Source organism: Camarhynchus parvulus, chromosome 10, assembly GCF_901933205.1.
Source record: "Camarhynchus parvulus chromosome 10, STF_HiC, whole genome shotgun sequence".
NCBI lineage: Eukaryota > Metazoa > Chordata > Aves > Passeriformes > Thraupidae > Camarhynchus > Camarhynchus parvulus.
The window spans coordinates 8,681,801-8,709,462 of record NC_044580.1 but is presented as its reverse complement, the minus strand read 5'-3'; the positions used below and the strand labels follow the sequence as shown (position 1 = coordinate 8,709,462).

General features: G+C 42.2%; 1 protein-coding gene across 1 annotated transcript; it reads right to left on the bottom strand.

Moving 5' to 3' along the window:
- Positions 1–1,021: 1,021 nt before the first annotated feature.
- On the bottom strand, positions 1,022–26,053 carry LOC115907551 (tropomodulin-2). The gene is made up of 9 exons (XM_030955507.1): positions 25,854–26,053; positions 23,355–23,511; positions 12,274–12,396; positions 11,133–11,219; positions 8,320–8,450; positions 7,604–7,711; positions 7,192–7,335; positions 6,747–6,891; positions 1,022–4,727 (listed from the first exon to the last, which is right to left on the bottom strand). Exons 1-9 carry the CDS (start codon positions 25,977–25,979, stop codon positions 4,693–4,695), a joined length of 1,056 nt encoding a protein of 351 aa, XP_030811367.1. The 5' UTR covers positions 25,980–26,053; the 3' UTR covers positions 1,022–4,692.
- Between the last annotated feature and the right edge of the window lie 1,609 nt (positions 26,054–27,662).

The window sequence follows — 27,662 nt, the reverse complement described above, 5'->3', positions numbered from 1 at the left end:
ATATGAAACTTCCATTCTGAAAAAGGTGAGTGCAAGGGAATAAGCTGATTCCTAAAATAAAGGTGCAGAGTGATAAGGTGGGATACAGTATCTGTGTTCTTTGGTATATACTGCATTTACATTGAAAATCCCAAGGGAATTGAACACACCCCCTGTAATGAAAGGGATGCAGGACCAAAACTGGTCTTTTGGTAAAAGCTATGAATTGTGTAGAAATAAAACTCTGAGAGATAGGAAATGGAGTGCATGACCTCATGAGCTTCTCTGCAGCTGTATTCTCTGATTCCCCTATGACTGAGGATCTGGGAATTGTGCTGCATCGTTCCCATGAGCACTCTTCTGATTTAGGTTCTGCAAATCCCAGCAGAACCACATACTGGGACACAGATACCTCCTCTTCTTTCAGTATGAGATTTCCTCATCTTCTTGAAGACTCTCATCCACTTATTTACATTGAGATGAAAAGAAGAAAGATACTGTGAGATTTCACAGTCAAAGCATTGACATAAGTAAAGGTGGTCTGAAAATAGGTAGAGAAGATGTTTTGTTTCCCTGTGGGTTAACTTCGAAGTTCTCTGGGATTGTGGAGAGCAAATTGTCTGTGGGGAAATGACATTTCCTTTTCAATTGTCCTTATGCACCGTGCAGTTATGTGTATTTGGCAGTTCTTTTGTCATGCAGCACAGGTTCTAAGGGCCACGTTAACCATGTCATTAACTCAGTTCAGGCCTTTAGGCACTCTGCAATGCACTTGAGCCCCTTGAACCTTAGAACTGGGGATAATGTGAAAGAAATTGGTGTGTCTTGGTGTCAAATTCTAATGAGGTGCCACATGGAAATTGCTGAGACACTGTGGAGAACAGAGGGCAGGAAATACCACCAGTCTCTCCACCTGAGAAGAGAAGGTGAAATCCAGGAGAGTGAAAGCTGCAAGAGCCACAGAGGAGAAAGCAGTTTAATCTGATATCAGAGCACCAATGGGGGCTCAATTCAAGTCACAAACCCATGAAAAATCGCAAAATCCAAATCCTTTGTGAAGGTTTATTTAGAAAAACCACAATGCTGGGGAGTCACTGTCACATAGCATGGTAATTCTCTTCCTCTTGAGCAATATGCACCACACCGTGCGCATGCAATTACTTTGTTCCAGAGCTAACACTGTCATTTATACATGTACACACATGGTCCTCAGTGCACACTACACGTGGATGGTAGGACACACACAAAGTTGAGCTTTTCCATGAGAAATCTGTATAAAAAATACAAACCAAACTGAAGCAGTCAACACGAGAAGCAATGTGCAAAAATAGTTACTCCTGAATGTTTGCTTAAGAAAAAGGGACTCTTCTGTCCTTGTTCCCCATTCAGCATTGACAATGTCAGATGCAGAAGGTAGGATATGAAATAACTGGTCACATCCTGCCCCCCTTCATGTTAGTTGCAGAGATTTTTAACCAGATAAATAGTCCTGTATTAGTATGAAAATCTGCCTCCAAGCATCACCACTGTGTGCTGTTGTTGCATCCAACAGATCTTTATATTGTTGGAATGTTTGATCTGGGACACTCAAGGCTGGTGACAGCCCAGGCCTTGTGTGGAGCACACAGAAGAGGCAGAACCAAGACATCTCTGGTCACTGAGCCCCCTGGCAGGGGCTGGCAGCAGCTGCCTGCAGAGAACAGCCAGGGATTGGGAGCTCTGCTTGCCCTGCTGGAAGGAGCCAGGCTCCCAGCTCCTGGCCATGGGGTGCACAGCTCTGCTGGCTCATGGTGGGGCTGGTGTTGCAGATGATCCCCCCAGGGTGAGGCTCCTCCCTGCAGAGGAACTGTGGCTGTGCAAGGGGCAGGGCAGATGAAGGGGTGGAGAGCCCACAGAGCTGGGTACCACCAGCCAGGTACCTCAGTCCGTGGTGCAAACTGGGGCTGCAAAGCACCCCAGGCTGTGTAAGGATGTGTGTGGCTCTGAGCAAAGCTGTACAGATGCTGCAGACACCATGGAGCAGTCACACCAGCCCATCCTTGTGAAACTGCTGCATGCAAACACCAACACTGTCAATGGCAGCTAAGACTAGAAATGGATTGCACTTGTTTCCCTTGAACACAGATACGTACCACTAATAAAGAAAAAATAACCATTAAAAAAAATCATCAAATGATTGATAATTGGGATTCCCTTGGTTGGATCAAAGGAAAAGAAGAAGAAATTAGGGGCAGAGTGATTCCTATCACTGAAGGTTAGCAGTAACATAATCTTTAGGTGTTGTGGATGAGGATTCTTCCCACCCATGAAAGTTCATGGTGCAAAGCCCGGTATTCCCCTTGTAATCCAAATGGTTTTAAGGATTCTATTTAAGCCCATGCAGAGTTATGACTGTATTACAGAACCTGTAATTTTTTTTAAAATGGGAGATCAAAGATTTCACAGCAAATCCTGCATGGATCCAGGGAAAACCTTGGCCAGACTCCCCTGTGTGTTTTGTTTTTTAATTGCAAAGCAAAGGGTTCAGTTTATTCTGAGGAAGGGAAGAAGTGGAAATTGTAGAGACGGGGAGGGAAGTAAACTGTGGCTGCTGCACTTTGTATCCCAGCTCAGCAGAGCACTTCAGCCAGGTATTTTAAGTGGGATTTCAGTGAGTGTTATTCACTTTGGACCCCACTACAAAGACCAGTATCCAACAGCAACAGCATTGCCTTGGACCTTCTCATTTCCCTTACAAAAGGCGCAGAGGGAGGGTTCATCCCGTTAGCTCACACCTCAGCAAGGTGGAAACATCTCTCAGGGAGCTGTGCCAAGCACCCCCAGGTCTCTGATCCCAGTGCCCCCAGCAGTCCCTGCTGGCTCAGGAGCACCCTGCAGTGACTGTGGTGTCCAGCCCTGCCCCAGCCAGCAGTGCTGCAGCCCTGTCTCAGAGAGGCCAGTGTGCCCCAGCTCTGGCTGCAGGAGCATTTCTGCAGCTTCCTGAAAGCTTGGGGTGTGTGACACACCTGACCTGAGCATCCCTGGGCTCCCACAGCATGCACCTCTGGCTGTCAGCCAGCTGTTGGCAGTGATACAACTGTGGTAGAGAGTAGTTTTAGGTGGTGAATTACACAAAATGAAACATCAGACTGCATTCTTACTGAAATTTCAATGCTGTTGAGCATTGGGGTTAGCTGCTGCTTTCCACTGGGTTAAGATAATGTCCAGCATGTCAATTAAGGCCATGATTTAGCAAAGCATTTGTGCATGTGCTTAAATCTGCCCTTATTCAGATAAGCACTTCTAGGGGGATAGAATATAAGGAAATAAAGATGGTGTAGAAAGTAATCTCACCCCTGAGGAGTTGCAGCTGGGCCAATTATCAAAGATTAGGAGCAGGCCTGACTTTAACAGGCCACAGCTGTGACCAGTGAGAAGCAGAGTGCTATAAGAGAGTGGGGTGGCTGGGTGAGAGGGGAACTGGGGTTAGTTGGCTGCTTTGTGAAGAAGAAAGAGTCAGTGCTCTGAGGAGCTGCCCATGAGACAACACCAAGAAGGTATGGAACTTTTGTGATAAGGAAACAACAGTATGGAACCCCTGTGATAAGATGACAACAAGCACTGGCACAAATACTCATGTGCCTTGTGATACAGGGACAAACCTCAACTGCAGCATATGAATGTCAGTCATGTGGCTGTCCAAACTACCCCTTTAATGTCTTTCCCTGGTAGCACAGTGGCTCTCTTGGATTAAGTATTTAATTAATCTTCATCTAAAAGGTCCTGAGAACAGTCCTATAATGCAAACAAATGTACATAAATACAGAACAAAAAAAAGTCAAACTCATGGCTCAAAGCAAAACAAATATTGCTCAGAATACTTGTTTAGGTTAAGATCACTAGCTGTAAACTGTGCGTTCTAGTAGCAAACAAAAACTTGTTGGCCTAGGAAAAAAACCCAAAACATTCAATGTCTACAGGATTGGCAGCACTAATATTACTTTACAATGTGGAGTAAGAATAAAAAACATCAGTGTAACATTGCAAAATGATCCAGCTAACCTAAGCTTATGTAAACAAGTATGCTTTGACAATGTTTGTACGTCTAGGCGTGACCCTGCGCTGGGAGCTGGGCGGGTGGAGACCCAACAAGGGTGACAGGAGCTGTTCCAAGGTGCTTCCAGCTGCCCAGATCCCTGCAGGAGAGAGGCTCAGGGCTGTGAACCTGCAAACCTGCACTGGCATCACTAGTTCTACTCCTGGGAGCAGCCCATTGCAGGATTCAGTTCAGCAGGACTATACACATAGGTAAGGATTATTCACAAACATAAGGCATTGCAGAACTTGGCCCTAAAATTTCTATTTTCAGCAGAGAATCCCTTATCCATATACAAGGTCATATTTTTATATATCAAAAAGTGTCTAAAATAAGGGTCAGAGTCACTATATGTTATGCTCAGTAACACAGTTAAGATGCTGCATATTGGCTTCAGATACTGCAAACCATTTTCCTCATTAAAATCAAACCAACTATGAACCTTTCTCACAAGAATGAAATTAACCACGAAAATGAAAAATGAGCAGGCTCTGTTTTCAAGGTTAAAAGGAGACATTAACAGAAATCAGCAACTCCCATTGCAATAGTTTTCCAGTGCCTTCCCCTCTGAGCAGTGAGCACTTTGGGACTGCAGTGGTGGTGGTCTCCAGTCCTGCCTGGTGTCCTGGCTGCCGTGGCTACTGGCGCTCCCCTTCCACCCGCTTCTTCCGCACTGTGGGCAACAAGGAGAGTCAGCACTGCCTTCCTGAGAGCACCAGACACCCCTCCCAGGGCATGCGACCAGCACAGAAGGGAGGAGCTTCTGGGAAATGCTCAGAAGAATTACCATAATCAATATGTGCCATATACCATCATGCTCAACGAAATAATTGTACCCAAACTGCGTTTTTGTATCGCAGACTGTAGAATTTCACCAAGTGTTCACATCAGTGTGTTTTCCACAAAAATCACATTCTGAGATAAAGGTTTTAGATGATTAAAAAATCACCACTTCCTGCACTTCCTTCCAGTGATTCCATTTAGATTTTATTACAGTTTTATTGTTCTTTTAAATGACACTGTGTTCCAGCTAAATTGATACTGGTCTGCTGTAGTCTGCAGTGCTCTGGATAATTTAAGCTTTAGGCATCAAAAATTAATGACTTCTGTAATTGCACAGTGTATACTGTAGGTAAGCAATAGTCATATTCTTTCAGAAAATAATTAGAAGTACTCTTAAGTACCAATATCCATTAATACTGCAAAAAAATATCATATTGGACCTTAAATTACCTGTTTAAACTTCACATGCTCTGACTGCATCTGATAATCAGTTTAATTAACTCTGTTTTTTCACTGGAAACCACATAGGTTGAAGTTGCCATTTAGCAAAGCAGAGTGATAAACCTTGTGTTATGGGCAGGATTATTTTGACAAGTCTGGATTTTTACAGCACTTAAGATACATTATACTTGGTATAGAGCAGGTTTAGTTGGGCAGCATTTGCTGCTCCACATTCTAATAAAATGCATTGAGTATTTTCTGACCTGGCCAGATAAGATTTGTGAGGTTCTCCTGTTTGTGTGATAGAAAATTTAGTGTTATGTCAGTGTCATGTCCTGTTTCTGATATTGAATGTCTGAAGCACAGAACAAAGCAGTAGAACTTGATGAATGAATGCTTTTCACCACAGAAAGTCAATAACAACAATATATTGCTAAACATCTCATTACTAAGAGGAGGTTTTTTTCATCATGCCTTTTTGGCAAACAGATTGCATTATTCCAAAGCCTGCAGTGTAGCATCAGTCATTTGTGTCTGCTTTCAGTGTTTTGTTCATTTATTTTATTGAATTCCTTTAGGAATTCTGTCCTACAAAATCTTGAACAAAACCAAACAACACAAACACAGGAAACTGAAGATTAGGACATAAGTCTAACGACAAGTGGTGAAATAATGGGAAAAAAGGGTTTTTCTCTATTTGTAGATTGGATATTTCAAATACCCTTCTGGGACACTGACAGGAAAAATAGTATATTGTTGGAATGCTTAGATATTGCTAAAAATTAAAATTTCAAACCCCTAAAAGTACGTATGAAAGGAAAAGGTTTTAGCTCAACTTTTATCTTGGTTCCCACAGAGAGAAACCCAAGCTGAAACCCACAAAGTCATCATGGTTTGACGCCCCAGTCTGAAGAAGAACTGATTAAAAATACAAAGTTTAATTTCTTTTTTCCCCTTTTAACTCTAAATTTCTTCTGCCCAGTCATCTCCTGTGTATTCTGTGTACTGAGGGCAGAGCATGTCACACTCAGGTGACACTTGCAGGGGTTTATTGTCTTTGCCTGTCCTTGCTCACAAAAGCAGGAGGATCTGGTTTGCCCCCTTGGCTGGGCAGGCTGGACAACAAAGTCAGGACTTCTGTGTCCTCTGAGAAAACAGGATGGGTTTGACTCCTCATTTACTGCCCAGAACAGCTGACAGAGCAGTGAGAAATTTAGGACACTCCATAGAAAAGGCTGAAATAACTCCCCAGAAGGAGCAGGAGAAAAATAGTGGCTCCTAATCCCAGTAAGATCTCTGCTGTTTTCTGCTCTAGAGCCTGAGGAGCTTTGCATCTCCCCTCACATGGAGCAGTGTGAATGCTGTGGTCAAAATTCCATCTGAATGTACAGCCAGGGAGAGCTGTGCCTGGGAAGGTCAGGGCTGGGCTCACACAAAGAAATGTTGAGTAAATGCAGTGGCAGCTTACCCAGATCGTTGTTTTTAGTGATAGCTGCTGCTACCCTGGTTCTTGGACCTTGTTTTGTGAACTGGTATCCAAACTTGAGAATCCTGGAGTTCTCCTCCAGCATCTTGGCAATCTCCATCTCTACAGCTGTCCCCAGCTGCTGCCTCTGTGGGTGATGTAGTCAAGGGTCCCCAAAAGAAAAGGAAACATTTAATTTCACATGAGAGAGAAGTGCTTGCATTTAAGTACAAGGCTGCAAACTACAAAGAGAATCCCATCGCTGGAGATTTTGCCCTGAGTTTTGAGTAGTTTTATTGAGAAATTTTCCACCCTTTGGTTGCACTGACTGGGGACATGACTGAGCCACAGAGGCTGCCTTGACTCTGCCAGAGTCCCCTGGTAGAACCCTCTGGGAATCCACATCAAAGAGAAACAAAAGTGAACTTCCCCAACGTTCTCTCTTTACCTGGTTGTCGATTTTAATCTCTGTTAGGGATTCATTCTTTTTCAGTGCATCAATCAGCGCCAAAATCCCTGTCCCAGTGATGAAGTTGGATTCTACATTCAGACTCTTCAGTGTTTTGTTCACTTTCAACATATCTGCAAATGCCTGAAGGGCCAAAAAGAGGGAACATGAGATAACATCTTGAAAGTTTCAGGGAATAGCAGGGAATCGGCAAAACAGATCTTAGTACCAACAAGAAATAAAACATAAATATGCTTAGAAGAATGGAGAGGTAGATCAGAAGAGATTATATTTCTACTTTTCATAGCCATAGGGAATTCCTGCAAGGGAAAATAAAGAATGTATCCTAAAGCAGACATGGCCCTACTTAAAATTTGTTGTGGTTTTTTTTCCCAGTAATGTTAAAACTTACAATAGCTACGGGGTCGTTGCTTCGAGTAGCTGCAAGACTGAATGTCTTCACATGTGTGTTCGTTTCCAGAGCTTTTGCAAATTCTTTCAGCGTTGGAATAGGAATATTCTAGGGTAAAAAGACAAATCCAGTAATTAGGAAAGCCAATCACACTGCTGATTTTAATGATTATGAAACTGATTGATGAACAAGCACAGTGTATGCAAGGGAAACACCCCTGATGGTTTTAGGATGGTTTCCAGAGTGGGCACAGTGGCCCCAGAGGCTGGAGGTGCCTGAGGTGCCAGCACTGCCCAGAACTGGGTCAGGTCAAGGCCAGCACGTGACCCTCCCTGAGCCACTTTCTGTTCCTCTGCCAGTTGTGCAGTCTCCACATGCCACCTCCTCCTCCACCTCCTCCTCCCCCCCATCCTGTGTGGGCTGATTGAATTTGGCCAGTGATGATTGCACAGTACCCATGAGAGATCTTCCCTCACAATCTGCTGAGAAAGGCAGCCAAAGGGAGTCACCCCTGGGGCATTTAATCAGCATTTAATTCAGGATCAGGAACTGATGACCTTGGAGCCTCTACAACAGTCCTTTCCCCACCCCTTCCCTGAGTGCCCTGCTTTTTCTGAACAGTAAAGAGAGACAAAATTTGAGGATAAAAGGCACAGGCTTTGGAAGTATTTGAATAAATCCTCCTATGATGACATGGAGAAAACCACAGCATCTACCTTTATGTTGTTGAGATTAACTTCTGTGAGACTGGGATCATTTGCTTTTATCCTTTGTAAACTTGCTTCCACATTGGTAGGATTAGGTGGCTCCTCAAAGATGGGCTTGACCTTTTCACCTTTCACCACATCTGCAACACAAAATCTCATGCAATGTCAGCCTAGGAACAGGCACCATCCCTCTGGCTGTTCCATTCCCATTTAGGTTTGTACTGCAGCAATCCAGAAGGGTTTATGAGAACCACAAAACCTGCAAGTAGGAGTATTATCCCCCTTATCCCTGCCAGGCATATTTCAATATAGATTTGCACCCCCTGTGCACCCAGAGCTGGCACTGGAGGCTGAGGTCAGGCCGGCTGGGCAGCATTGTCAAGGGCAAACTCCTCCTCTATATAAAATCCCTGTACAATTAACTGGAGCCAAAGCAGCTTTGAAGAGTATTGTTTGGGATGTGATATACTGCAAGGGCTGCTTTGTACTTTGTCTAATATCTGCAAAGAAAGGTGTGCTCAGAACTTGCCCACTATATTAGTGAGAAAATGTCCCTGCACCTATGAATAGACTGTGCTACATAAAGCAACAAGAGCAGGAGGCCCCTCAGTTTCCTCCTCTCAGCTGATACTATCTCAGCTTACTATAAATTCAATTAGCTCTTGTAAAATTGCAACATCTGCACTTTTAAAATAATAAAACTATCAAAGCATGAAAAGTAAGTCTGTCTACCAGCACCAAGATTTATGAAATCTTTGAGCAGTCATGTTCCAAAGAACTATGGTATTTAGTGCTGGAAGCTATGAGCTATAAATATTCTCAGAGATGCATAAAAATCATAGTTTAGAACACAATTAGTACTTCTAATTCCCACGCATACAGTTGTGGAGATTAATTTATTAACCCTGCCTGCCCAAGCCACTAGAATATTGCTGACCACAAGTATGTTTGAATCCTTTTATTTTATGCTGCAGACAGGGAGAGGTCTTGAAGAATTGTGTGCAAGTCTCAGTGTAGTACACATTGCTGTTCATTGCAATGGGTAAAGGTTCATGCCATACCATGGGCCAAAAGAAAACCACATCCCATTTAGAGCTCATACTCATAGTAGAGATGGTCATAGAGAAATCTTGAGCTGGTTTTCACTCTGCTCCCTTTGATATCAAACCTTTTTTTTTACCAATTCCCTGAGAGATCTCACATATCCCTGATAACACTTCAGCCTTTCTAGGGAGCTGGGAATTGGAAACTACATTTAGAGAATTCACCTTGGATGCAAGGATAGAATGTAAACAAAAAAAGCAAAGCATTTTTTGCACTTGTGGCAACACCCTGCCAGACTGGGAGCAGGGGAGACTCAAGCAGCCTGTCCTCAGGTTAGACATCACAGTGTACTCAGGCTAGAGTTGGGAGGAATTTTCATTTTCTACTTCTTGTTGCTTTCCATGAGTTTTTCTTGTTTCTTTAATCATGGTGTTGTTTTGCCACATTTCTGAGCAAATTTTTACTGAAGCATTTCACTTGGCTAAGGAAAGGTATTGCTTTTGGACCAAAGAATACAGTGATGTGATGGTGATTTTCTGGTTCATAGGTCTGCGATTGGAGCATAGTTTAGCTGACTCACATAGCTGACTTTTTGACTTAGTATAACAAAAATATTCTGAAATCTAGGAGGATTAGTAACGCAGGCAGTTGCCTGTTATGAGATAGATGGCAGCTTACACAGGGCCCCACTGGGAAGGCCTGCAGAGCAGCTTTATCCTGAGAAAAATGAAGTGACATGGTGTCCTGTCTGCTTTCCCAGCTCCCCTTCAGCAATGGAAGATGGAAAGGAAAGCCCCTGGTAAAGATAGCTGCTGTTCTCATGGCCTGAGAAGAAGAAAACATTTTTTAGTACTGTTTCCCTAGGAAAGGGTATTCCACAGTTTTGTTTGAAGTAAAGTTTAGCCCATTGGATATCCAGGGCCTGGAGGTGACAAGCTCTGGATCAAGGCTTGGCAGCTCTCAAGAAAAGCTTGGAATTCAGATGCTCCATTTCTCCCTCCATCAGCCTCCTGTGGGCTGCTGAGCCAAGATCAGATTCACCAAAGGTCTGTTTATTTAGTGCAAACATCTCTGGATTTGTTTTTAGTAACTGCAGCTGTTTCTCTTGGGGGATTTCCAGAATGATTCCGTTTCCTGTGTCCCTAGGGAGCCACAGAACAGGCACTCTGCACCACTGCCCCAGGAGCCAGGTGCAGGTGGGAGATCAGAGGGAGTGGCTGGGGCAGGAGCACATCCAGGCAGGCTTTGCCTCCCTGTGAATGCAGCTCGAGGTGACTCTGGTCACAGATGTGACTCTGACGGGCATGCTGCCACATTTGAGCCCTTGTGGTTCAAATAACCGTATTAGTTGTGGTTACAAGTAATTTTTCAGGTGTGTAAATGTAGGTACTTGGGGCAAGATGGCCTGGCCTGAACTGCGGCCAGTTCTTAGCTACAGCTCACTCTGTTTTCTGCCTGCTGCCTAAACTGAAATGGAATGGAAATTTATATATCTTGGCCTCCTAAATACTCCCACTCTTTCAAACACCTCTGCAGAGCCAGATACTGCTCTCTAGGAAAAAAGATTCCTTAGGAATGATCTGTTTGTACACTATTGTTGTTATTATAATGAATTTTAAGATCGTATTTACTTTTATAAAGACACCTTTCATGATTAATTACATCAATCAAAGTTGGGTGCAGTTACATTACACTAAATTAGGCCAGCAGAGCCCACCTACAGCTGTAGAAGTCCCTAGAGATGACATGCAGCCCACAAGAGAAATCTGCTTGCTTACTTCTCACGATTCCTTTTCCATCTTTACCGCGGGCTCCTGCTTCATCAAATTTCGGGTTGTTGACCATGTTGTGCACTCCAAGAACAGCTGAAATGTGTAAACACCAGCAAGAGGATACAATGTTAATGACAGGAACACAGACTGCAGGAAAGTATCTGCTACAAATTGCAGTTTAGTTCCCCAAACAAAACCCCCTTTATAAAACGCTAACTGTGTGCGTCATGACTGCTTGTAAGGAGAGTTTTTTGGGCTCCAAATTCTGGAGATACAGACACTTCCAATATAGATTTTTGAACAATCAAGTCAATGTAGAATGCGTATCCCAGAAGTGCCAGCTGGAAGGAACCACTGTGGGTCATCTTGTCCAGCCTCTCCCTCAGGCAGGAGTGCTGCCAGCACTAATGAGGTCAGCCATGGCTTTGTCTGCTGGAGTCTGAAAACACCCAGGGATGGAAATCCCACAGCCTCCTTGGGTAAATGGTTTCAATGCTACACTCCTAATCACTTTCCTTCCCTAATATACAACCTGAACTTCTTATTGCTCATATGTTCTATTATTTGGTGCATCTGAGAATTTCACTGTACATGTGATGAGCTTAATGCATTGGCATTCCCTCCAGGGTTTCTAATGGAAGCACATCGATACTAACATGCTTGGAAAATAATCAAAAGTGGTGAAGATACCCAGGTCTAATCACCTGGCAACCAATTTTCTCATTCAAGGGGTTAGATTCCAAATTTCCTCATGGATTCAGGATCTTTATCCACTGTAACAAGTTTATCTGGCTAGTTGGGATGTCAGAGTTGAGGGAGGTGGCTGCAGTATGCTACAAACAATGCAGATACAGTGGGATCAGTCACTTCCACTACAGTGCCAGCACCCCAGCCTGCAGCCCACTGCCCACCCTTCCCTTCCCCAAATCACATGAGCTGCTTCATCTCCCCCCTGGCCTGACACATCAGTTTTAAGCAAAGTCTGAAATGCAGCAGCTGTCGAGTCCTGCTTCAACCATCCTGGGCAATGTGTGACCCATCAGACAGCACCAGGGGCCTGAGGGGCCATCATGAGACACTCCTGGTGGCAGGTCTGGCCAGAGAAGGGCTGCACATGTGGGAGGATCACATCTGTATGTTTTCTAACCTGCAAGGTCATAGAGCTCAGTATCAGAAGCACTGGCCAGAGCCTCTTCCAGCTCCGGATCCAGGGTCACCTTCTCTTCCGTGCGCGTTTCTACGGGCTTCTCTTTAGGGATAAATATTTTTCCTAAGATAAAGGAAAAAAAGCCAGAGTGAGTAATGAATTATTGGAACAACTTCTTTGCCTCCTGGCTGCAGAGGAACAGGTCTGTGACAGTGGAACTGCTTGGAAATATTATCACATGTGTGTTTTTCTCTTTCTTACTCGATGTTATCCCCCACACCAGAATCTTAATAAGTCTAAAAATAAAAGGTGCAGATTCCTGCTCTGTGTTGGTGATTGTTATTTTAGGAATTTGCTCTCAGGAGGAGTCCCAGCTGGGATTTTTCTGAAGGTCCTGTGTCCTTAAATAGGCAGAATCAGGTCTACACAAAAAGCTTGCAGAAATTTCATCCTTATATTTAAATGAGGCACCAGGAGCAGTTAAAACCATCCTACTGCAAGAATCTTTCAGTTCATGAACTTCCATACATGATCCTGAAAGCCCAGAAAACCTGTTCTCTTCCAGTAACTCAATTTAATTCCCAGCCCCTCCAGAGTATTTTCCCTCTGTGTCTCCTGATGATCATTCACACAAATAGCCTTACCCTGATCATTTGTGCAGGCCTGAAAAGTCTGAACTGAACCACATGTTGCCCAAGAAAGACTCCTGGCATATTTGTTACTCTCTGTATCCTGCTGAAACCTTTGGGTTAGCAGATATGCGTTTCCATGCAATATTCCCCCAAGACTGAGGTCATTGGCCTGTCTGCTGAAATGGGGAAAATGCAGGATAAATCCAGGAACAGCACAAGTTCCACTACTCCTTCAGGCCACTATGGTGGTTAACCTCAGCACTGTGATGATGTAACTGCAAATTGGAGTGAGGCCCTTAAATCAGAGCTGGAGCTGCACTTTAGTCCCCAGCACTGCTGGGCTTTTCTCCCACTCAGCTTTCCCGAGCAGCCCCCACAGCCAGCGCAGGACTGGATGATCCCCCAGGATCAGACAGTGCCATTGCTCCAATAATTGAGGGAATTCCCATAATCTACTGTCCCCTGTGCCATAGCTCCCCTCACAACTACTTCTCAAGCAGGCTTTAATTAACCCTGTTGTAATGATGATCTTTGGTGCAGGCAGCTTTGGCCCACTGTCAGCTTTAAATTTTCATTTTGTGCAGCTTTTTACACTCTAGATATAATGCTTGAAGCATTACAGCTAGTCCTGTGGCTTTCTGAAATGTCTCTAAAATAGTTTAATTTTAACTCTACTAGTCATCTTGTTACCATTCATGAATGTAATTCTGATATTTAGTACTGAATTACAGATGTTTTGCCTCTGTTTTTTTCAACACTGTCATCCTTCTGTAACTTCATTTTTCCCCATTACAGTCCAAAGTATCATTTTCATGTAGTAATTTCCAATTCATTTATATCTTTTATACAAGTTTGTCTACAGCCATTTTTATGCTGTCAGCTTTCATGACTCAAATCACTGAGTAAGCTCAGAAAAAAACTTTAATTGATATTTCTGAAGCTCTGGCAAGGTTTATTGATACATGATTCACATTATTTACCTTAGAGATATTTCTACCAAGGCTAAACCACTTCTGAGTACAAAATTGGACAGAAAGCTATGCAGAAAATCAAAGTAGTATCATGGTTTGATTTGTTTTTCATTAAGTAAGTAATCTTTTTAGAAAAGGCTTCAAGAAGATAAAAGCCTTTGGTGGGGGAGAGGTAAGAACCATTTTAACTGTGACTGCATTAGGTCACGGCAATTAAGGACAGCCATCCCAGCAGCATCAAACACAAATCAAGTGGAAATTTGGGGTAAGAACCACTCTGCAAAGATGGGTCAATCATGCTCTCCAGATTCACCAGCAGCACAGCTGGGCAGACTTCAGACCCTCTCTGTGCTACCACCTAACCTGAAGTGTTGGATGGCAGCACCATCCAGACGCCACGGAGCAAGACTTAACCTGATGCCAGCTTGACATAAGGAAAAAAATTCATTACTGTGCTGGAGGCTAGAAAACCAAAATCTATCAGAATATCTGAGTAAACAATCAATAGTGAGGAATACTGCCCAGAAAGGGTTTTCCTTTCAGATCCCTGGTGATTCCCCGTGAGTTTCAAGTACTCAGTAGGTTGTTTGAGATATGGAGGGAATCTTTATCCTGACTGATAACACTGTTCTGTAGCAGCAATTCCACAGGACCACAGCCTGTGGAGACAAAGCATCTCCACCAGGCAGGGAGTGATTCTTCCCAGACACAAACACGAGTCACACTTTTAACAAACACTGATCCAAGTCTGTGCTTTCACACATAACATTGCAAAGGGACACAGGACCTTGAGTTTGGACTAAACTGGGCACAATATGTGGTGTAGTTGGTCTTTAAGGACTTTGGATAAGTGAAGGTCAAGTGCCTTGCATAGCAAGAAATCAAGGGGTAATGGAAACCTCTAGAGGCTCATACCTTTTCTGTACAGTTCACATATATAGGAATACAATTTTAAACATTTGTTTCAGGCATATGTAATTCTTGGATCCCAGCCTGAATCTCGTTAAATGTGTATATGATTCCCAATGATAGTTTCATTTAATGCATTCTCAGCAAATGTTTTAGGAAAAAAAAATTCTATTCTTGGTTATATGAAATATTTAAAGGGGCAAGGTCATGTCAAAGACAGTAATATATATCTTTAATGTATGTGGGTCTTGCTGACATCCAGTGGTGTTTAAAAATATTCATTTTACTGCTATCTAGATAAGAACATTCCACTGTGAAGAGATGCTGTAGCACAGCAGAAGGAGGTTAGAAAAACTCTTGTATTTAGCATGTTATTAGCAATTTATTACCTGTCCACAAAACCCGTGTGTCTGTTTATAGACAGCTGTCAACTAGTTTTCTTTCATTATTTAAGGACAGAGTTTAAAGATTCAGGAGGTGTCTCCTAGTCCCACATCTGTACATTGTAAATTCATTATCCAGTGCATCATGGAATTCACTGGCAAAATAAAATATGGATTGTGGCTTCCTTGATTCAATGGTTCAACTTAAAATTTATTACTTGGAAGAAGCCTTGGAGGAATAGTGACATTTTATTATTATAAAGTGAGATTTATGATGAAAGGCTGCTGCTCTTGGTGTTCTTTATATTCACACTGTGTTTTAGAAGGTACTTAATTATTTCCTTATTCTGTTTGGTATAATTAATGTTGGCTGTGCTATATTTTGCCTCCAGAATATGCTAATGTTCTGTGCTAAGTTTTAATAGTAATAGCTTAACTTTCTACCAATGAAAAACACAGTGACAAAAGTTCTGTTTATACATAACTTGAACTACTTTGTTGTTAACAAGCCAAAAGTAACCACACTTCTGTATAAGAATAATTTTTTTTGTTTGTTTGACTGAAGGAAAGTATCATTTTATTTTTACACAAGCACAGAAACCCAAAGTGTGTGGCATCCCAAGTGCTTTCTTTCAGTGTGAAATTTTAAGTGTGTATCACTGCAATTCTCCCCTTCTTTTGGCCAAACTGGGCCAAAAGTGTCTGGGGTGACCTGGGGGATGGCTGAGGCAGCTGATTACAAACCAGGGACTTGCTGAGTGTGAGTGCAGTGAGCAGAGTTTTGTCTTGGCTCAGTTTAACAGCAGACCTACTCCTTTTCACCCACTGCAAAACAAGACTTCTATTGAGACTGAAATAGGATATGGCTTTCCTCAAAAGAGGCTACAGAAACAAAATCCATTGACAGCCAGAGAGAAGAGGATTCAGAGGAAAGCACTCCAGAGAGACACAGAAATGTGGATCAGGTAAAAGGAAAGCAAATTCTCTATAAAAAAAAAGAAATTCGCTGGGAGCAGTCATGAAACCATAGATCTCATTTTGCCACTTGGTTCAGCCAGGTTTCTTTTCCTGCATTGTGCAAATGCCCCCATTAAAGCAATGTCAGAGTAAAGCAAGGAAATGAGATCTCCACCTTCTTATACAGTCATAATTACCTACCATATGCACATCTATGGGAGGATTTTTTAAGGATATTTACTTAATTTTATAATACAAATGCATTTTCTGCCATAATTGTAAAACAATAATGTACTTTCTTTTCCTATATAGTGTAACTCAGATTATTGTATTTTCAAGAAAATGCCTGGTTACACTTACTACTTCTGACTTCTCAATGAATCACTGAGTACAGTGAGTGCCTCTTTGTTCTCAATTACAGAATGCTACACTGACCTTGGGAGTGAAATTCAATAATCCTGGAAATCTGCCTTGCACAAATCACAGGCACCTGATTAACTTTTTTCATTTTACACTATTCTTTTCTGTTGATGCTTTCTTAAACACCTCCCTACAAATATTCTATAAAAATGGAGCTAAATTATTTCTTACCAAGGATAAATTTGTATTATGAAGAAGAAAACACCAAGTTCAAGTAAGTTCATGAAGCTGAATGCCAGCAGTAAGAAAAATGCAGTATCATAATTGTTGTTGTTCTGTTGCTCTTGGATTAGTGTCAGCATATTCTATGCCTTAAAAACTATGACAATGGCATAGGAAGGCTGCAAAGATAAGCATTCCAAAGTTGTTAAACCTATTGTGCATAAACACAAAACGTGAACTCAAACTACACCAGTATCCTTGACTTTGATCAGCGTGCTGTGATCCTGCCACTGCAGCAATACCCCTCAAAGAGCTCACCTGGAAAGTATGCTGGCTCAAACAAAAATAAACAAAATCCAACCCATACTTTTTTAAAACAGAAGGAAGCCCAGAATTTCTTCAGACCCTCACATGGATTATCACAGGTTAGGATGCATCCCTAGGGCAGTCCTGTGCATTTCCTCCTGGATTACTCAGTCCACCAAGCCAGCAGAAAGCTCCATGTCTGATGTGGAATGGTGCTAGAGGAGGAAGAAACTCAAACTGTGCCACTGCACTTCAGGTCCTCCTGGACATCAAAGACCTTTGAAACGTGGGCAGAGCTGAATACCACACTAGTTATGTTCCCTTCTGGCCTCTTTTCTCCCACCCAACACATTCTTCTCCTCTTTTCCTTCCCTCACTGTCCCCTGTGCCTTCCCCATTCCCTACATCTCCTGGTTTTGAAAATCTTTGAGTCCTGACCCTTCCCACCACCTCCCTTTCTTCTGCCCTCCCTTCCTTACCACTGCTCTTCTCTACAGCTCCTTTCCCCAGAACTGCCACATCAAATCCTTCATCCTGGAATATTCACACAGCTCCTCAACCCCCCCACTCCACCTCTCTGCCCCAGCCTCTCTGCTGGCTCCTTGCTCTTTTCTCTCCTTTGCAGTGCCCTTACAAAGGGAGGGGAGCTCTGTCAGAGCAGGAGGGAGCCTCCCTGCCCTCGGTCCTGGTGTGACAGGGGCCTCCCAGATGAGAGTTTCAAGACAGCCCAGCCATGCCAGGTGCCTCTGGGCACTGCTGTGCTGCCACATGAGCTGGAGCAGCACTCACTGCAGGGCAGGAGCTCTGAGCAGCACTCACTGCAGGGGGAATGCTTGCAGAATGCTGCAACAAACTGCATGTACAAGAAAGCACAATATTTTGAGGATGCCAGACTTGAGTATATTTCCCTGGGGATTCCATTTCAAGTCTTCTCTTCAAAGCATGGAGGCACTGCAGGTCATAAAAAAAACCAGCTGGAAAAATTTAGTCTAGATGGATAAAACAATGTGTTTTCTCCTAATCTTGTTCTTGGAAGCAGCTAAGTCCTTTTTGCTGACACTTTCCAAAAATCCAACTCGAGGCAGCCTCTCAGCATGGGAAATTTCACTGTGAACTGTGCAAGTTTGGCAAAGTCATGAGTGACTAAAAGAGAGTCTTAGAAAAGCAAGCAGTGAAAGGCACTGGCCAGAGGCATCACTGTCAGCAATGCTTTCAATGCCTTAAGAGGCAAACATCAGCTCTAAATTTAAGCCCTAAAGAATAGGAAAAAGGTGGCAAAAATTTAAACAAACCATTTAGGCATTGGGGGTGAAATGACTGCCGTGTCAATCCAAGAAAGATACTGTGTCTCTATATTAAACCCTAACTTTTGAAAGCAGTCTGTTAGACACAGTGGGATTGGAACTCATTAGCATCTATTCTAATTCTCTGACCTTCTGAAAATGACTGTCCTTATTACTGCTGCTGTGTATTGATACTCTGCCTGGCACAGCACCACATGCAACATGGATGGCCTCTGCCAGAGCAACTGAAAACACAGCTTTGGCCAAAAGTTCTCTGGTACTTTCTTCCCTTTCCCTTTTATCAGTCAGCTGAAAATGTTAGTATTTAATCACATACAAGCATGTTCCCCTTCCCTTTCCAGCCAAAAATAATAATAGCCCAATCCACTGGAGTTTGTCCATGCCTTTGATGAGAACTGGATGGGATCCAAAATGAAATGGTTTGGCAAGGAGCAGAAGACCGTGTAGAAAACAGGGACAGTGGTGAAGGGCTGAAACAGCAATCCTTAAAGCAACCTTTCATAGCTAATGACATTTCACAGCAGAAGAACTTTTTAAAATTGTGTTTCATTAGCACCATACAGTTCAGAGAAGCCCTGCAACAAGGCAGAAGCAGAAATGCTGTTTCCCAGTTGATGTCTGTGCCACAGCAGGACTCAGCTCTTAGCTGAGGTCAGACTGAGGTACAGACTGCAGAGAAAACAGCACTGACAGAGCCGTGGAATACTTTGTGTCTGCACTGTCCCTCATGTTCCCCACGTTTTCTTTTTATTCCTGGGTCATTCATGAACTTGAAAATGATACTTCAGTGATGGAAGCCTGATAGCCACCTGTCCCAGCTATATGTGTTAAGTACAATGGGTAAACTGTACTTAAGTACAACCCTAAATAACTTCCACAGACCATCAGGTTCTATGAAGGATTTCTAGAACATCTATCCTTAGTAGGAACAAATCCAAAATACACAAAATAAACACTTACATACTGCCCATCACCATGGCCCCAGTTATCAGCCCTTATGCTTCACCCTCACTGCTCATTGCTAACAGATATTTGTGCTACACAAGAGCTCCTGAAAGCCACCAGATCATGTCAAACCACACAACAGGCATTCAAATGAAGTGCCCAGCCCTGACTTGCATTAGGGAGGATGTGGGTAAAGCAGTCTGAAAACATTTCTCAGTGGCCAGTTTTGGGTGTGAGCCTGTGATCATTCCAGCCCTGGTTGGGGCAAACCTTGGGTCTCCACTGAAATCTGAGCTCCATCCCATGCAGGCTTAAATCCTTTTTGTACAGCAATTAATGAAGTACATCACCAAGCTTCAATATGGCAGAGGGCCAAAACCCTAATGCATTCCATACGTTTGATTGTTTTTGCCAAACATCTCCAACCTCTTGAAACCACAATTACAATCAAAAACAAGGCAATTCCCTGCATAATCAGCCCCCCTTTGTCTGGGGCTCATATTTAACATTTCCTGTGTTTTAACCATTCTGCATATCTGTGTCAGCTCTGGAATTTGCTTTAGCTTGTTTCTAGGACAATCAAAACCTTATGGTTGCTCAGCATTTAGAGACCAACATAGGCAACTGAATTTTTGTCCTTCAGCAGCTGCTTGGTATTGCTTCTTGGTCAAGAACTCTCTAATAAAATATTAACAACAAAAAAAAAGAGTAGATAAAAAAATCATCACAGTAGATAAAAATAACAGTAGATAAAAAAATTACAGTTGATAAAAAATCATCATGTACTACAGGATAGTCTGGAAAGAGGATATTTTAAATGCCACCTTCTTTTCAGCTCATCAGTGAATTTCCAAGTTTTAGCTTTGTATGATAACTGTAAGAACTGGTAGAAATGTCACTTTACATTTAGTAGAAGCATCCCACTTCCTAAATTTGAAAAAATAAATGCTTTCCCAGTGGCAGACAAATATCATAGTACAAAACACTGACAAAAGTTCAAACAACACTTGACATACTCTAATCCAACTGACACACAAATATTCTTAGGTCATAAATACCAAATGGCAAATTGGCATAAATTCCTCCCAAATATACACAACTGGATGCATTTTAGACCTGCTTGGAATTTAATTTTTAACTAGCAGAAATAGCATCAAATTAATTTGCAATTATTTACAGAATGGCTACATTACAGTGCATGTAGAGTGTAAAGAAATAATTTAACAGAAATCCATATAATATAATCATATAAATATTTACCAATCTGTAAATGCATCTTAGAGACCATCAACATGCAGAAGATGAGAAATAAGATTTTCCTCAAGAGATATCCTTCTTTAGAATTCTTCTAAATTAGGAGAAGAATTATTTTTCCTGAACTAATTACTGAGCTTTGGAAGAATACTAATTATTCTCCAATTAAAGCATCTAGCATGTATTATCAGATTTGAAAATGTCTTTCAGGATTGCTTTGTTTCCTTGCGTGGGAAATATCTTCTTCCAAGTGTAAATCAAGTAATTTATATTTTAATACAGCCATCCTGTTATTTTTTTTCCAATTGAGAGTGTCAAAATGAGTCACACTGCAGTTACAAGCAGATTCTTAAGATCCAGGAATAGCCACACATGGACTTTGTAGAACTTTCATCACATTTTACCAATTAGCAGCCAATTAGCAGGTTTATCATAGAACCCATGGGAGGATTTCAGTGCATCTGGCAGATGGAGATTTCAGTTATATGTTTTATAAGGCTCAGCTGCTGCATTGCTGCAAGTTTGCTGCATTGCTGGTGTTTCTGTAGGACACCTCCTGCCAAGCCACAGAGGGGCAGCAGGACTCACACTCCAGTACCAGTTCAGGATATGCCAAGCTCAAAATAAACAACTTTGTTCTCAAAGTCAGTTCCCTTAAAGCAGCACAAAAATGACACTGTGCACTCAATTGACAAGGTACTGGACCTCATCAGATCTCAGATTAATTCAGTTATTTCTAACCAACAAAGAAACAAAGGGTATTTTCATAGCATTTGGCCTCTGACTTCAAAGAAAATGTAGTATAATTCTGTGTGTTTAGATTATAATTGTAAAATGACTGCAGAAATCACAGAACACATGGTTGTTTTCATTTGACTTAATCTGCTAAAGCTGATACTGAGGATTTTGTCATGAATTTGTATTGTACAAAGAGGAAATTAAGGAAATAATTCCTGTAGCCTAAAATGCTGTCATTACCTCGTAATTGTAATAATTCTTGAAATTGTAATTTTGAAGTAAATGAGCACAGTGAATCAAAAGCCAAATTAAGAACAGCTTTAAATGCTAGGAGGGCTGCATTCACTCTGTGCTCAGGGGGAAGTGAAATGTGTGGTTGGTTGTGTTTGCAAAGCAGTGGTATTTCCACACCAGAGACACCAGGAACTAATAAGCAGAACTCATGAGCACTTTAAGGGCATCTGGAAGCAAATGTAGGCATAATGTTGCTTCAGCTTCATCAAAAGAAAACTGAAATGGAATAAACAGCCCAGTGCATACAGTACCACTGTCAGGGACAACGCAGGGACTCATTTTGTACAGATCAAGGGCCAGTGCTATGGGTATGTAGCATTCTATAAACTGCTGGGGTTTGTGCACTGATGTTTCAGCCTTATTCAGAGATCTCAGATATAACTACAGTGAAAACTGCAAAATCTTAACCTTAAGTCTGTAAATATCAGTGAGGTGAGACATAACTGCAGGTGTTGGTATAAATACCTGGGGGCCTGCAAGCAGTGACTTGTACTGCTCTGACCCAGCAGTGTGTAGGAGACTGAAAACAATTGGTAACAAATCCATACTACAGTAAAGTGCTTTCCTTCCTGCACAGTGTGTGCTTGACCTCTCCTGCTACTGGCAGGACCTCTGCCCTCTCACTGCATGTCAGGGGCCTCACCACCAGCCCTGTGAAGAGCAGTGTGTGGGCATTTTGATGGGGCAAAAAGTAGGTTAAAGAATATGCTGCATGGTAAAATGGCACATTGATCAGATCTAGCTGAAAAAGGTCTCATTTGTCTGAAATCATTGTTTCAAAGACTGAGAACACAATGTAATGATAGTAACAACTCCTGGCCTATGAAATGTTATATAAATAACATTTTACATCTTTGGTAATGGTACATAATGTAAAAAATGCTGCCCTTGAGTTTCTTGAAGTATTTGCTTTCCTTTAAGCAGATCCCATTGAAATAATGGCAAATGCATTACATAGCCAGAAATGCACCCAGACATAGGAAGTTCCTTCTTGAATGAAGGGGTTGCCTGAGGCCAGCATTTTTGTCCATGTTTTATAAACAGGGGAAAGGAGCTAGTGGTACTAAAAGAATATTGCTTGTTTAAATTATGACTGTTCCTGCCCTGAGGTTATCCTACCAGTGTTTAAATTATTAGAATTAGGTTTTCCTGGTTTTCCCCTTTTTTTCCTGTAGCTGTAGGACAAGGGTAGCGGGGAAAGTGTCTGCATGAATAGCATTGCCAGATGTGATAATAAACAAGTGGAAAAATACTTATTTTTTGTAACTGTATTCCCCGAGCTGTTACGTACAGCAAGATTCACTCAGAAAGCATTTATGTGTTTCCTCCTGAATGCCTCCCCCACTCAACACCCCTGCATGGCCTAATGCTTAACAGGGAGCAGTCCCTGTGGGGCTGGTGAGGGCACCTTTGTGCTTGAGTGCACCCAGAGGCACTGGCTGGCCAGGGAGCTGCTGTCTGAGCCCTTTGCTGCACTGGCGCTCTGGGTGCTGTACCTCCCAATTAATCTGGCCATTAACCCATCACAGACCATGGAGCTGCCCCTGGCACAGACCATGGAGCTGCCCCTGGGACAGACCATGGAGCTGCCCCTGGGACAGGCCACTGGGACTCCAGAGCAGTGAGGCAGACACCAGAGCAGCTGAACCAGCCCTTCCCCTTCTGCTGCAGCAGCTCTAGATCTGACTGCAGCCTCGCCCTGCACTGTCAGAGCCCCCAGCTCTGGGCCCAGCACACTGCAAGAACAGACAGCAGGCACTCTGTTTGTCTGTCTGCACCCAGTGCCAACACCAGCATGGCCAGTACCTTTCTTTTCCCCTGTGAAGGGCACGAAGTCCTCTCTGTCCTTGTGCTCCAGGGCTTGCTTCTCCAGGTAGGAGAGCAGGCGCTCTCTGTCGAAGGGGCCCGTGGCAGCTTTGGTGGTCTGGTCCTTCTGCCGGAATCCCGCTGGGAGCAGGGCATTCTGTGAGAGACAGGGCAGGGAAAGGACAGCAGGCAGCTGCACACACTGCTCCACACCTCATCTCAGTGGTTTGTAAGTGAAATCATGCTTTGCATAATGCTCTTGGGTGACAGCAGTAACACACATCACCTAAACGTACTCACGGAACTCAGCACATCAAACAGTGTTCTTGACTTACTAACCACTTGTCACAGACATATTTTATGAAAAATTCTTTCTTTAGGATTTTTCTCCTGAGAAGCTGAGAGGTCTCAGAAACAAAATGTAAACAATAATTACTTGCTGCTGTGGAATGCAACAGGTGCATCTTTGATTTGTCTCCTGTAGTAGTTTTTAATTAATAGCTAATCACAGTCCAGCTGTTTCGGACTCTGGTTAGTTACAAGATTCTATTATCATTCTATTCCTTGCTAGCCTTCTGATGAAATATTTTCTTCTGTTCTTTTAGTATAGTTTTAATATATCATCTTCTTTTCTATAATATATATAATAAAATAATAAATCAGCTTTCTGAAACATGGAGTCAAGATTCTCATCTCTTCCCTCGTCCTGGGACCCCTGTGAACACAACCACACCCACTAATATTTGTATTAACCATATTCACAGTCAGAGCACCAAAGAACTAAGTAAGGTCATTATAATCACAGTTTGCAGTCCAGGTAGATAAACCAGGCTATGTTTTCTGTACATTTCCTTTACTCTTTTTCCTCACCATTTTTCTCTCACTGAAAAAAAATTCCTTTCATTCTAAAGCAGATGTCTCTCAGACTTCAGAAATGAATGGCATGAACTAAAGAGACTGGTTGATGAGGTGGACTTCAGCTATTCAGAGTATGAGGAAGCAAGCAGATAATTCCCACTTTCAAGATGTAGCTGTGGGATCCTGTGATTTCACCTGCATCCTGTAACATAGGAATATGCATGAGGCCCCCACATTTCAGTCCAGGAAATCCCAGGAAGAAATGCAGGTAGGTGGACCTTGCAGTGCACATGCAGCAATGCCAACGTGTTGAAGGTGCCCCAGAGTACTTCAGAAACATTTCCTCACTGGCCAGAACATGCACAGGAAATCTGATCCATGGCAAATACACAGGGAATTCTGAGCACATCCAGTGGACAACTCAAGTCACCAGTTATTTCACCTGTGCATGCACAAATGTGCCCAGAGTGCTCCAAATTCACTGGACATATGTAGCATAAATACAAATGCACAATGGACTGATTTACTGTGTTGGTTGGTGTTGCTTTTTTAATGGTTTTCTGTGTCTCCATTTGAGATGCCAGATACTTGAAAATACCAGAATATGTAGAAATGGTAGTAGTGTGGGAAGTGGCAACATGGTGGGAGAGAACATCAAAATCCCCCTTAATTTCCAGACAAACTGGTGCTATAGAATTAGAAGCTATAAATCTGTTGTGTTTCTCCAAATTCATTTTGCCTCCAGACAGAACATTTTTTCTGCCATTTTACCTGCCAGTTTTCAAACTCCTACATCAGTTTGAATATTTTGGAGTAGGTACAGTCACAATTCCCTGCACACTTGTGACTGTAACCTCACTATTGTAGGATCAAGTGGTTCTCAGACTAGAGATCTTTAAATTCTTTGTGTGAATTTCTCAATTATTATGTAAATATAATAATTACATATACATACATGCATATATATACATATCTATATACACACATGTATATATATGTATATATAAAATTGGGGGATAGATAGATAGATAGATAGATAGATAGATAGATAGATAGATAGATACATAGATACATAGATACATAGATTATAGATAGATAGATAGATAGATACATAGATAGATAGATACATAGATAGATAGACAGATAGATAGATTATAGATAGATAGATAGATAGATAGATAGATAGAATCCCAATACTTCTTACTCTCTGGAAAATGACCGTTGTGTAGCTGAATCCTGTTTTTCTTGATCATACTCAAACATGTTCTCTTCAGCTAAAAATACATGTGCTGAATGACACAGTCAACAGATTTCAGAAGTTCAAAAGACCTGATCTCCATAAACACAGGTTATGTTTGTTTATTGCTGTGCTCAGAAATAGCAGCCATGAAAAGCTTCTCATTTTGTTGCAGTGTGCCAACATGACTAAAGATTTAGATTGCAGACAAGCTCATGTCTAAATAGACCAAGAGCACAGTGATTTTTACACAAGTAGCACATCACAGCAGGAATACAACCAAAATGTCTGTAGCTGAGCTGCTCATACTTTAGGGCACTGTCCCTACTGCAACAGAATAGAAATAAAAAATACTGCAGCGTGTGGCATTTCTAACAGGCAGTGCTGCAATTCTCATCGCTCACCTCAGGATCAAGGTCATCAAGAACATGTTCTAGCTGCTTCAGTTCATCCTCTGAGAGCTTGCTGAGTATTTCATCCTCGTTGATGTTCTTGTACTTCTCCAGCTCCTTTCGGAAGGGCAGAGACATGGCTCCTGCTGGGCTGCTCTGCTGCTGCTCAGGATTCCAACCATCCAGGGGTGCCCAGCTCCTCCAGCCACACTCCCTGCTAACAATAAAGCATTGTGAGCATCTCCATTGAGCTGAGAGTCCTGGAAAGCTGAGGGTCACAGTGACACTTATTAAAGAAAACAAAGCAGCAGCATGTCCTGGCACAGCGCAGGGGGTGTGGGATGGGAACAGCCAGGACGGGTTCCGTAGCCTGGGGGCAGAGCAAGCAGCAGCTTTGAGACACAGATAAGGAAAATATTAGCAACTTTTCCTTTTTCATAGCAATATAGCTGCTTTATTTCATTTGCTTGGAAACAGTATCTGTTTGCTCTTTTGGCCAGAAGCAAAGTGGCAGAGTCACAGACAGCAGTCCAACACTGACAAACAAAAACCAAAATGTTATGCCTTGAGGTATTCTATCTTATCCCAGCTTTGCTGGTGGCTAAAAGCTAACCCACAGCATCTTGGCTGACTTTTTGGCACATTCTAAGCATCTGTCAGGTACACTGGTAGTTAGTCTTACTTCAGCATGTTTGGATACAAATGATAGCACATATCAAAATTCTTGGAGTGAGGAGATACTAGTTATAGCTCAAAACATTATCTGTAATTCAGTCTGTTACAAGGGAGACCTGCAGAAGTTCAAAACTTGAAAAAACATGAAAAAAATATGAGCTTAGTATTCCACAAACTCTTTTAGTTTTAAAATTTGAATATGATTCCTTGTTAGATGATCCCAACAGACTGGGAACAAGAAGATCTCATTTGCATGACCACAACAGTCATTGTCATATTATCTGTCATATGACAATATGACAAAGGACTCTCTGTCTTCACTTGCTCTTTTTTTTTGTTGTTGTTGTTGTCCAGAACAAATTCTAGAACCAGAATCAGCCTGTAAAGGGACAGAGTGAAAGACAACTAACTTATGATCAGAAACAGCATTAACTGGGGACTCTCAGTGTGCTCCAGGCCCTCCCAGGTGTGCCCAGCTCCCCCAGCAGCAGCAGCACTCTCCCAAGGACACAGTTAGCTGGGCAGTTTCACAGCTGAGTTTTTGCACTCACAGATTTCAGAGTTATGGTTGATATGGAAACCAGCCAACTGGCACCTACCATTGATTTATGTATCAACCCCAACCCTAATTTCCTCTGGCCAGGTTTTTAGTTGTCATAAGTTGATAAAATCCATGTGGGTTCTGTTGCTTGTCATATGAGCTGGAAGCCTGATTTTTGTTTGTCTTTTATTCCAAGTCCATTTACTTAGGAGTTTCACTATTTAAGTACTAAATATTAAAAGATATTTCATTTTTATATTTATCAAAAATACTAGAAATCAGCAATCTATTGAAAGGGAAGGGAATAATCAGTGGATTTACAAATTTGAAATATCTGGAATCCTGTGACTACTGCAAAGCACCTTAAGCCTTGACTGGAAACTTAAATATCCTGTTCCAAGAAGAATCATTATTTTGCCTACACACAATATCATCATCAAGCCATTCCAAATGTCAGGACAGAATTCAACCATTCTTTAAATTGAGAGTTTGTTTTAGGGAGGTAGTCAGCATCTGATGTTTAACAAAGTTACAACTGTTGTGAAATTTTGTTATAACATCAAACTTCCATCATATGCAATGAGTGTGGGGGATATTTTGACCAA

What these genes read in the sequence shown, in the direction of transcription:
- LOC115907551 (XM_030955507.1), bottom strand. Translation starts at nt 25,979, where the DNA reads ATGTCTCTGCCCTTCCGAAAGGAGCTGGAGAAGTACAAGAACATCAAC. An exon ending in TTGATGACCTTGATCCTGAG is followed by an intron (nt 23,512 to 25,853) that starts GTGAGCGATGAG and finishes TGTCTCTCACAG; the next exon opens with AATGCCCTGCTCCCAGCGGG. An exon ending in CACTAAAAACAACGATCTGG is followed by an intron (nt 4,728 to 6,746) that starts GTAAGCTGCCAC and finishes TGTTGCCCACAG; the next exon opens with TGCGGAAGAAGCGGGTGGAA.